The sequence below is a fragment of the Pectinophora gossypiella genome, chromosome 2 (genome assembly GCF_024362695.1).
Source record: "Pectinophora gossypiella chromosome 2, ilPecGoss1.1, whole genome shotgun sequence".
In the NCBI taxonomy this organism is placed as follows: Eukaryota; Metazoa; Arthropoda; class Insecta; order Lepidoptera; family Gelechiidae; genus Pectinophora; species Pectinophora gossypiella.
Window position 1 is genome coordinate 1,314,389 of NC_065405.1, and position 12,484 is coordinate 1,326,872.

Consider the following 12,484-nt stretch of genomic DNA (forward strand, 5'->3'; position numbering starts at 1 on the left):
GCTAAAATGGTTCTTCATCTTCATTCTGATTCTGAAGTGCTAGTTGCCCTCTGGAGTCTTATGGCTCTGCTCACATCTGTCTATCTGTCTGTAGTACGTCAATTTGCGTAATCTATTCACTCTAAATGTGAGGTTTTCCGTTATCTGGACTTTAACTACCTCTAAAACAAGACAACGACCGGTAAATATATGCAAAACCAACACAAAACTTGTCCTCTTGAGAGTCTCTTAAACTGTATTTGACATGTTATTGTGCGTGTTATACAATACAATATATCTACGGAGCTATCCATATTTTAAAATATTATACACTTGAATTGAGGAGCTCAGTGGCGGCGCAGCGGTAAACGCGCTCGGCCTGCGATTGTTGAAGTTAAGCAACTTTCGCAAAGGCCGGTCATAGAATGGGTGACCACAAAAAAAAGTTTTCATCTCGAGCTCCTCCGTGCTTCGGAAGGCACGTTAAGCCGTTGGTCCCGGCTGCATTAGCAGTCGTTAATAACCACCAATCCGCACTGGGCCCGCGTGATGGTTTAAGGCCCGATCTCCCTATCCATCCATAGGGAAGGCCCGTGCCCCAGCAGTGGGGTCGTTAATGGGCTGGTGATGATAATACACTTGAATAGCATAAGGGTTAAGGGTTGGAATGTCAGACAGGCAGTCGCTTCTGTAAAAATTCGGACCTGGCAAATCTTCAGGTTAGATAAGCGGACCCTGTGAATATCGGGATAATGGTGCTAATTATATTATATATTTGTTATTTATTTCATACTTGTTACTGTGGTGTCCCTTTATAATAAACGTATCTTTCTTTCTTTCTTTCTTTCTTTCTAATTCCTGCAGATGCCATCTAATTTTGTTTTAAGATATACCTGTCATTTTCTTATCCGTTGAAAAAGAAAGGGACGGGTAATCAACAGGCATAAAATTTATGGAATACACGTCAATTTTAAGCAGAAATCTAAAACAACGAGATGATAATGATGAAGACACTTGAAAAGCATAAACAATATTTTACTTCTTTTTATCGTGTGGGTTGAGAGGTAGATGACCAACCTCATCAACCCTGGTGTCAGGATTATTATTGAGCCGCTAAAGGACCCTGAGGTGACTCAAGTAACGACTGCGTACTTATATCAGTAAGTAGTAGGTAACCGGAACCAATGTTTTTCTAACTAATAATATTAATATAACATCTATACATTGTTTTAGGTTTACGCGGTTATTGTCATAATTAAAACAAAAAATTACGGGTTCTTACCGCGTCCAGTCGTCCCGTGATCATGGCACTTGCAACAGTGTCGAAATATCGGGAGTCTCATATCCCTGATTTAGACGCGGTAAGAACCCGTTATTATGTGTTTTAATTAACATAACGTCTTCCTATAATGAAAACCAAGTAAGCGCCTTTTTTAAAAATCACATTTGGCTGTGATTTTTGTTAACAAATCTGATAAAACCTCGCTTTTACCTACCTAACAAGCTAATTTTATTCCAAGCAAAAGTTTTGATCTCAATTTTTACCTACCAAGGTAATAATTTATTGTTCCTGGTACAAAGGTAGGTAACGTATTTCATTATAAATATGATTCACTGTTATTCGTATTCGTAATCAATATGCAAGCTTCTAAGTCCGCATTTATGATGTATAAGTAATCATTAGAACTTTACTTGTTTAGATAATTAGAAGTTAGAATAAAGAAATTAAAAATTGAGATCATCAAATCCGAAAACCGAACCGTTACTTACTTAAGTAAAAAGCTTAAACAATTTTATGAACGAAATGCCCTGAAGAACTGTCAATCAATTTAGAAAAAAACTGGCCTACAGGGAATGATAAATACCCAAAAGCGTTTAAATAGTCCAGGGTTCTAACCATTTTACCAAAGAGGTCGTGTTACTTACATGTACGACACTTACTAAGTATTTTATATCCCCGCCCTGTCCCAGTCAACCTGTTTTAAGACCTTATGGTCCTGTTAATTGCTCCACTAATTAGGAACCTGTATGGAGCCATGCCTTAAACAGAAGGCTATAGACCGACCCCGGCGCAAGCGCAACGAATGAGGCATTGAGTTGTATCCGGCAGGGCTACCGAGAACTATTACAATTTGTAAAACTATAGGGAGAGCCGTGTAGCCCAGTTGGAAGAACGCTTGAATCTCAGTTTGAGGTCACAGGTTCGAATTCTTATATAAATATATTCCAATATTCAATATTCTTTATTTGCATACTATGATGGTGTGCAAGTTTGTAAGTTACATATGAGTTTCACATCATAGACCCTTTCGGGCACAACAAAATAGAAGTTTAAAAAAGAGAAGGAAGCTTTTCAAATAGTAACATCAGTAATAATCAGTATCTTTTTATTTTTTTATTTTATTTTATTTTGGACAACAGACAGTCATAATACAACATTTGTATCTTAAAAAAAAAGTAATAAGTGAAGACAATGAGTGCCCACAATTTCTATAGTATCATTTAGGTATTCACTAGTGCTGTAGTAATATTTATTAATTAGAAGTTCTTTTTTTGTTTAAAAGATTTCAAGCTTCAAAACCCGGACTATAATTAAAACCCCTCCCATCTTCTAAACTAGGACAATGGGGAACATTGAGGATGACAATATTGGCAACCCTAACTCCAAGGAAATTATAATGGTAGTTTAATCACCATTTTGTCATATCTATGCAAGTTATTGGTCTTTCAATGCGTCCCTTTCCTTCTATCTTCTTCTTTTATATGAATTCATTCTAGCGATATCACGTTTTTCACAGGGACCCTGACTAACCTGAAGATTTGACAGGTCCGGGTAAAAACCGGGTCCAAAAGGTCCAAAAGAAGCAAAGAAGAAAGATGCAAAGGACCAAAAGGTCCGGATCGGAATCCGCGAAGGGAAAGCCAGCTCAATACAGGTTAGGTCACATACTTACCTCCGAAACGCATTACTCGGGAATGTGGGTTTCCTTATGATATTTACCTTCATCGCTGAGCACGTGATACTTAATTATTTTATGATCCAAACATGAGTTTGAATTTCTTGAATTCCTTGTGTCTGTTAAAATACTTCGTCGTTTACGACAGTAAACCACGCAACAAGTCACACTTGACCGCGTGGAAGCATGAAATTAATGTACAAATCACCCATTTTTGGGTGCGCGAGCGCAACGGATCCACGGTGTAAGGGGCCGGCGTTTCCAGTGTCCATCCTACCTATTCAACTAAAATTTAAATCTTTGTCCTAACGTCATAAGGTTCAGTGTACATTTACTTACTGCCTTTTTACAAAACGAAGACAAAATAACAGGTAAAATTCAAATCCCATTGTTTTACTGTGCCTTACACGGTTCTAAAGTTAGTGATGTGGGGTGTCAAAATCTATTTTAATTTAGAAGTAAAGAAGTTTTAGCTATGGGTATTTTATGGAGTTTAGTAGGTCATCACAGGATGTAGTAGAGAGATGGCTCTATAGTTTGTCCGGCCAAGTTGTTAATGCCATCTGAGGCAAACCGATATACACAATACGTCACGTCAAAAAAAGGATGTTGCAGATTCGCGACAGATTTTCTTCACTACTTGTTCGAACAAATGAGAAGCTTTAAAGGTGCGGTCTTGACTCAGCCTCAAAGCCATCCCAAGTGGAAACACTAGCAACGATATACGATGGCAACCCTACACGTCCGGTGGAACAGGTTTGTTCGGTTCTTGACCGACGTGCGCGCGCGCAGTCGTCGCCGCGACAGGTGATCACGCGCACGTCTCGCGACCGCATCGCCATTCCAAACGAGCGCGAGTAAAATTACGAGTGCTTTTACTTTCGTTTCATTGCATCATTCGACAATTTCGTAATCAAGCGATTCGCGTTGATTGTGCGCCGGTTTCGATCGCGAATTTAATTTTGTTCCGCTTTGGTCGCGATTTTTTCCAGAGTGATTTGTGTTTTTTTTTTACGAATAGTGTATTGTGAACATGTGCTTGTAATGGAATGGATTTGCTAGAGAAACGCCGGAGTTATAGAATATTGTGTAAGGGATAATTTTTTTCAATTATTTTTCTACATTTAATCCCTCCTTATTCATATTTTTTATGGTTTTTAGCTATTAGTAAATAGGTAGCAGGTAATTTACCATAATTGTTCCAATTTAATGAGAATTTCTGGTATGCGAAACGCGTACTTTATTGTCTTTACAGTCTTTTAAGTAGGTACCTACCTACATAGTCTGAGAGGTGAACCTTGAAAAGACACGTCTTAACTTTAACGACATGTACCTAGTAAGAAACATTAAACATTTACTTTTGACGTCAATCTTAACGGAGTTTCGCCTCTCGTGTCGAATACTTTTAAATTACCAATTGCCTTAACCTAAAAAAAACCTTTATAATTATTAAAATTTTACTTAGTTCCTGCGGTAAATATTTTTTTCATCAAGACAGAGAGATAGTGTACCTGCAGCCTACTGCGAAAAAGCGAGAAATGGATTATTCTGAAAGCTGTCAAATTCATCAAATTATAGTTCACTAAAGAAATTATTTATCGGAATATACAACAGCTAGTTCATCATCATCAATTTAAGAGCCACGCTCTTGTCGGTGTAGCATTTTCCATGCTACTTTTTAGGAAAAAATAGGGCAGTGGTTTCCCTCTTGCAGGGCTGCCAGATGTACGATTTAAATCGTACTCGTACGATTTTTTGGCATTTCTACTCATGTACGATCGCAAGACTACGATCGTACGGAAAGTGTACGATTTTTCGGTACCTGGCAACATTTCGTAATGAAGCAAATGTGTTCCTCCTGCAGCTTTGATTTTTTCAACGCTGCAGGCGTTTTTTAATCACAAGTGCAGAAGAAATTAAAAAAAAGATATGATTTAGATGACCCCATTTTATCGAAACTGGACTGTCTTGAACCTACCAATGCTGTTTCCAGTAATTACAGGAAAAATATTACCAACGTTGCTGCCACTCATGATACTGGTTCCAAGAATAATAAAACCCGAGGACATGCAAGTGATGCAGGCGATAGATAACGAATAGCGCAGTTTTCCGAATAAAAATATGACCTCAGAAAATTAGTATACTTAAGTCTAATAAATAGTTTTATTGCATTATTTTTCTGATTCTTAACGAATTATTCTCATTTTTAATAAAAACTTTGAACTTTTAAGTTGTACTATCTTTTCATTTCAAAATTTCCTTGGAATACGATTTTTTTGTAGTTGACGTACGATCATGCCCTTTTTTCATCTGGCAGCCCTGCCCTCTTGCCTTCCGCCCCGCAGTACTGTCTGACGCAAGTGGGATGGCGCCCAGAGTAGTCTATTACAAAGCCATACTATGACTCCTGACCACAACGACATATATTTTTTTATTTTTTTGTATACTTTTGACATAATGACATGTAATAGCAATTAATATTTACCCCACTATTATGTTGTTCACGTCGCATGCCTTGAGCGGAATAATACCACTGTTTAGATTTACTCACAGATAACAAAATGTTCTTTATTGCATAATTATACTATATTATCTTACTCTGCGATACAAGATGATTCATTTAAAACGGACAAAACAAAAATCTGCCAGTTTCAAATAACCTACTACTTACTCCGTTAAATATGCAGGTAGGTGTAGGTACCTACCTACATACGATAGTTTGTTTAATTTGACAGCTGTCAGATTGGAAGAACAAAATATATTTTTTAATTTATCGCGGCTCTGGTTACTAGACCATTGACCGAAAAGTGGTAATTAAATAACGAAATTGAGGAAATAATGATAAAATCTACACTACTAACTAATAAAGCTAAAAACTTAAAAAATATACGGATTAACTTAAATTATAGAACAAAAAAATAATAACATAATATTTTTCTGATACGCGTTTTTTTCGTAGGATGTAACTAACTAGGTACTTACCTAAGTATCTATAATAATTACGGAGTGCAGGTAGTTAAATAGGTACAGCTACCTAGGTACATAGATTAAAAATAAATGGAAAGTATGTATGAAGCCTTTTTATTCCGCGCCATTTTTTCGGGAATTTCGTTTCTGAAATAAGTCCATAATACCTATATAGGTAGCTACCTAGTCTCTTATTGTGCCATAGAGGCGGCCAATCCCGACACCAAATACTTCAGTTGACCCCGCCGGCGTGGTCAACGATTTCCCTCAATCAGCGCTTATTGCTATCGACCCACTAGGGTACCCACTAGGGTACCGGGTGAGAGCCTTCAGCGCTCCCCATTTGTCCGGCCTAGTAGTTAATGCCATCTGCGGCAAATCTACAATAAATCACGTCAAAAAAGTCTGTTGTTGTAACTTTCCAACATTCAAGCTAACAATGTACCTATTTAAAAAGTACACTAAGTACTCGTAAATACCTTAGTACTTATTAATTTTATCAGCTCACGATCTAGGGCACTTATACATTCCCCTCACGGAGTATTTATATAAAACGAACACTCACTGTCACCGTGCGATACAGAGTAGCGGAGCCACCATCGACGACACAACCTCTAGACTCCTAACAATAGATGAACGGGTTCTGGCAACACATCTGATCAATTTAATGATCAAAAAAATATAACACGACCTGACACAATTGTCACTTTCTCCTCCGATCATTTTCTTCTAGTTTTTTTTGTAAAAAATCGAACATCATACCTCATAAAACTTATACATTCTTTCGCTAATGCTAAAGCCCGGTAGAGGTATACTATTCGTCTCTGCAAGTTTTTGCAGAGCATAAGAAACTATGCAAGCGTTTAATAAGATGTTTGGCGTGTACTGAGTAGGATGTGTAAAGGCAATCTACAATTAATACTAACCAATCCATCAATAACACAGGTTTATTTTTCTTACCACGAATCAGGTATAAAGCAAGCACACGGAGAAAAGTAGGCCTATTGTATGTATGGGGTCTACTCGGTTACACGTTGATAGCAGCAGAGGAGAATTTTCTTCCTTTTTCCTCTTCCCGTTCAGCCATGCAAATCAGTTTATATCGGGAGTATTAAATTTAATATAAGAGGTAACACGATGGGTTATTTTCCGGGGCACTGAGCTCTGTGACCGGGCAAAGCGTTGTCACCGTGGAAAATTGCCTTTTTCCCACTTCGGCTTTCTTATTACTACGGGGTCGGTTGTAGGTAACGTTCGCCCCTGTTATTATTATTGCGTATGGCAGAAAAAAATATCCTGCGCGGATCATATATCCAGCTTAAGCTCCCCTAACCGAGTCTCTGCCGCGTCCGTCACACAATGCAGCTCGGCTATGCTACCCGGCAACCGGTGTAGAGGGCATTCGTTCACTATGTGAGATATGGTTTGATCCGGGCGACCACATTTTCAGTATGGCGACCCTCTCGCCTCTGTGAAACATATAACTGACGGACACTCGTGCGTACGATAAGGTGCAAAAGTCCAATCAGTTTCTTACAAAGTAATAAATTGCCTGGTTGTACTTAAGACTTCCTGCAGGCTCTGCACGGCAGCCGCGCCGAGCGCGGCGCGAATTATATCGAGGCCTTCGACAACAGCTGTTTGACGTCCGTCTATGTATTTAGACTACGTGTCCATTTTTTGTTAATGTGTTACCTGATTACCTTACCGGTTTCAACTGAAAATCAGCGTCATAGTCTAGGCTATGGCATTATGCTGAGGTGGAACCGTTTCGGCATACATTCATAATTGTATTATTTTGTGTTAATATGTTAAAACAATAAGTATGTCGAATAAAAATTATTTTTTCTTTCTTTCTTCTTTCTTATCTACGTAGATAGCATTTGTATCGTTTATTGGTCGAAGCGCTCAATATAATTCGCGCCGCGCGCGTCGCGGTTGTCATGCAGACCCGGCTGGTTACATGTAGTTTCTGTAATAGACCAAAAACACCTACAAAAACATAAATGATAGTTATGACGACTAATGGTTCATAATTTCACCACTGTTTATAAATAATTCGCTGGGCTTACTGACTGAACTTTTTCTCTTTTTTGTACATCACATAAACTCACGTCCGCAATCCTTAATGGGGTGGGCAGAGCCACAAGTAATCAGAAAACAACTTGCACAAGTCGCCCCTAGCCCCGCTCCCTTATTCCACCCCTGTATAACCCTCCTGTGTGACGCAGGTATGAATAAATGCATGTCATACAACCTCCATGCATAGATTAAATGGCTGCCTAAAATTGCACTTTCATTTTGACAAACATATATCATAGGATTGCGTCATAAGCAAGGTTGTGGAAGGGAGTATATAGGAGCAGTAACTTGCATGCTAGTTACTGGCACATGTAAGTGGCGCTCTGAGACAGCTTGGACACTCCTTACAAATACTCCTTAATAACTTATGGCCATATAGAAATAATAGTAGGAGAGCGGACCGTAGCAAACCCTACGTAGCCAAACAAAACGCTCCGGGATTAAGTGAGGGAACCCTATTTTTTACGAAAGCCTATTCAAACAGTGACAACTATAAACTGGTCCCGTCGTGGTTTTTAAGTTTGCTGTGTAATTTTAATATTAATAATAAAACATCATTTCATTAATCATCAAGAAAAAAAATACGTAAGACATGGCTGTATGGGCATAGTTCGCTTTGCCTTACCCTTCGGGGAAAACCAAAACAAGAAAAAAAAGTTTTCCCTTCACCGTTAAGCAAGTAGGTGACACCTATTTCGCGATTCATACACTAACTGTATTTAAAATAAACACATAGGAAGTATATTGAATCGATTTTTTCTTATTGTGGGACTATATTTGCATGCCGCATGCTAAACAATACGAGTGGAGAAAGCAAATTCACATCGATAAATTACCTACATTGTTAGTGGCGTTACGAACTTTCTCGGAGACAATCGATTCATAAATCGTTATTTCTTAGGTGTGATTAGAAGGAATGGGGAGCAATTCATCTAATAAGCAATATTGCTATTTGACATTTGTTTGCATTGCGCACTTACTTTTATATGCGCAAATGTCAAATTGCAATATTGCTTTATTAGACGAAGTGCTTCGGTATAACTTTTTAACCCCCCTGTTGTGTATATTTCATAAATAAATAAATAACCAATTGCTTTTGTAAAACTAACTACTAACAATAGCAGTATGATAGCCATAGCAATTGGGTACGCACCCTGCCCTACCAGGTACCTATGGTTACAGGTGCGGTCGGTTCAGTTTGCGCGGTGACACGGAACCATCACGTGACGTCACGGCAGGCGTGGGCGCGTGCGCCGATTCCCATGGCTTGCGCAGTTGCCTCTATCTGCTTTACGCCCTATCACATTACGCGATTCGTCGGGCACGATACGTTGTTTTTTTTAACGAAACTTATTGTAGATTGATTAACAAATTCAAATATATATTTATTCAGTAAGTACGTTGAACTTTGAATCGTAAATTACATAACGAACGTCTCATCCATCTAAAACTAATTTACTGCAGCTTCTCACAACTTGTATAGCCGCAGATGTGGTGGGGACGCATTCCACCACATTCCTCTTTTCTTCACTGCGAGATTTTAGAAGTGTTTGGTTGGTGATATGATAGCCTGGAAATTCCCAGTAGTTTAACTGGTAAGATTACTGGGACTAGGGGAACTATTCGCCAGTTATCCATCAGGCCGAACACATGGTGTCGAAAGTCGCGAAATAGCATAGAATAAGGAATAATGAGGAGCTCGGTGGCGCAGCGGTAAACGCGCTCGGTCTGCGATTGTTGAAGTTAAGCAACTTTCGCAAAGGCCGGTCGTAGGATGGGTGACCACAAAAAAAAAGTTTTCATCTCGAGCTCCTCCGTGCTTCGGAAGGCACGTTAAGCCGTTGGTCCCGGCTGCATTAGCAGTCGTTAATAACCATCAATCCGCACTGGGCCCGCGTGATGGTTTAAGGCCCGATCTCCATATCCATCCATATGGAAGGCCCGTGCCCCAGCAGTGGGGACGTTAATGGGCTGATGATGAAGGAATAATACGTAGTATTATTGCGTGCGGAGTGTGTACTCCGCTCCCCACCAGCGGCTGAGCTAGGTTTCCCACGCTCTTGTCGGTGCAGCATTTTTCATGCTTCTTTTTAGGGAAAAATAGGGCAGTGGTTTCCCTCTTGCCTTCCGCTCCGCAGTACTCTGTTTGACGCAAGTGGGATGGTGGGATGGGTTTCTAAATATCCAGTTAGAAATTACATAAATGATTGATTGTGCATGCTGTGACTACTTGTAATTGAGCTAGCTCTTAATCTTTTTTTTATTGTCTGTAACTTTGCATGTGCAGAGTGTAGCTTGTAAGTTATCCATAAATAAATAAATAAATAATTTGGCGACATAGTTACATAAGCTCTAATTGGGTATTTGCAAAAAGACAAAAGAAGGATATTTTTGAGTTCATGGTAATGATATTGACTTCCTGTGTTCGAAGAACTACCACTATATTCCTTTAAATACTTTAAATGAGTCCGAGTTCACGAGCGTTTGTTTCCTTTTAATTATCCATAAGGCAGTTTTTTTTTATTTCACATGGTACCTGTTGTAGGCATTGTTGTATTGTTCTGTATTACGAAGTGAAATGTTTCATTCCCATACATAACTTTAATGCACGATTTTACGAGATTTCTCAACTGGTCTACTCTGAACCGGCGTGCATGTATGAAACGATTGATTAAGATTTTTTTGACGTGACTTATTGTAGATTTGCCGCAGATGGCATTAACTACTTGGCCGGACAAATGGGGAGCGCTGAAGGCTCTCACCCGGTACAACGTTTAAGACAACAGGCCTGAGGGTGCCCAGTTGGGCGCGAACCTCGGCTCAGGGCGTCGTCTGAGAGGAAAAATATTTGAAATAATTAATCGACCCTAGTGGGTCGATAGCGATAAGCGCTGAATGAGGGAAATCGTCGACCACACCGGCGGTGTCGGTATCGGGGTCTTGAAGAGGAAGCAAGAGAAGTATGTCAGGATCGAAGCAAATTGAATTCCATAGTCTCTACTTAATATATTTTTAAGTGCTACCTACTACACGGTCACGAACATTAATTATGTATACACTTTGGTACCATGTCACATTAACTTTTTTGACAAATTGAACTGTAAGTCTCACTAAATGTCAAATATGTTAGTGCGACAGAGTCCTAAAGTAGGTACATTATATTGCTCATGACTGTACACCAGTGATATAGTCAATCAATCAATCAAATATACTTTATTGTACACAACATACAAAACAAAACACAACACTATTTTGTTTTTGTTTTTTATAGCCGTGAGCTTATGTTATGTTTGTTTCCAGGAGTGAACCATGGCCGCGGAGGAGTCTCTCGGGTGCGTCAACAAGGCGTTCGAGGGTGCTGACGATGGCTTTCACACCATCGACCTGCGCACCGCTAGGAATAACGAGGAACCCACTACCAACACAATGACGGTCAGTACCATAACCCTCGCAGCCCGATAACCGTGTCGCGCACTGCGCGAATGAGGATAAAAACAGAAGCTCAAACGCAGGTGGCAGCACTGTCGAGTGTTCCTTTGACAATTCACCATACTGACCCAAATTCCTGCAGACACCTCCTAATTTTACTTTAAGTTATACCTGTCATTTTCTTATCCACCGAAAAGGAAAGAGACGGATGATTGACAGCTCTTAATTTTAGGAAGAATGAGTAACTGAATCAACCGGAGGGGGTATGGAGCATACTCCACCACGCTGCTCCACTGCGGGTTGGTGGAGGTGTTTTTACGGCTAATAGCCGGGACCAACGGCTTAACGTGCCCTCCGAAGCACGGAATCATCTTACTTTTTCGGACAATCAGGTGATTCAAGCCTGAAAAGTCCTTACCAAACAAAGGACAGTCTCACAAAGTGATTTCGACAATGTCCCCATCGGGAATCGAACCCGGACCTCCAGATCGTGAGCCTAACGCTCTAACCACTAGACCACGGAGGCTGTCCCCTCCGGTTGATTGAGGGGAGGCCTGTGCCCAGCAGTGGGACGTATATAGGCAGTTTATGTTTATGTTTATGAGTAACTGAATGAATAACCTTGGCGAATCAAAAAGGTATCGCTGACCGTATGGAAACCGTTTCACGTGTGTTGTGAACTAAATTCTGCCGGGTTATTAGCCAATGCAATGTTTTTATAGGGTTGTTTTAGATTTGTGCTTAAAATTGACATGTGTTCCATAAATTTTATGCTTGTCGATTACCCGTCCCTTTCGTTTTCGGCGGATAAGAAAATGACAGATATAACTTAAAATCAAAATAGATGGTGTCTACAAGAATTAGCACCAATGTCTAGTTAAAATTCGTGATAAATTGCTATAAAATGTGGAGCAGCGTAGAGTGTGAAGTATGAAGGTCAAAGTGTCCCGATTGAAGGATGGGTTACCTACGAAAAAAAAGCCAACAGTTGGAAAAAGGTATTATTGATTGAAAATAAGTTTTCTACTTTCCGATCTTTAGGGGATAAATAAAAGGGTTATTGTGTCAAA

The 12,484-nt window shown here is 39.6% G+C and overlaps 1 protein-coding gene across 1 annotated transcript in view; it reads left to right on the forward strand.

Annotated features, from left to right (window-relative positions):
- Positions 1-3,738: 3,738 nt before the first annotated feature.
- LOC126374203 (solute carrier organic anion transporter family member 4A1) overlaps positions 3,739-12,484 on the forward strand; it is a 93,789-nt gene continuing 85,043 nt past the window's right edge. Inside the window, exons 1-2 of the mRNA XM_050020711.1 lie at positions 3,739-4,025; positions 11,286-11,417. Of these exons, the coding sequence (XP_049876668.1) occupies positions 11,295-11,417 (123 nt within the window). The 5' untranslated portion in view covers positions 3,739-4,025; positions 11,286-11,294. The remainder of the gene's footprint in view (positions 4,026-11,285; positions 11,418-12,484) is intronic.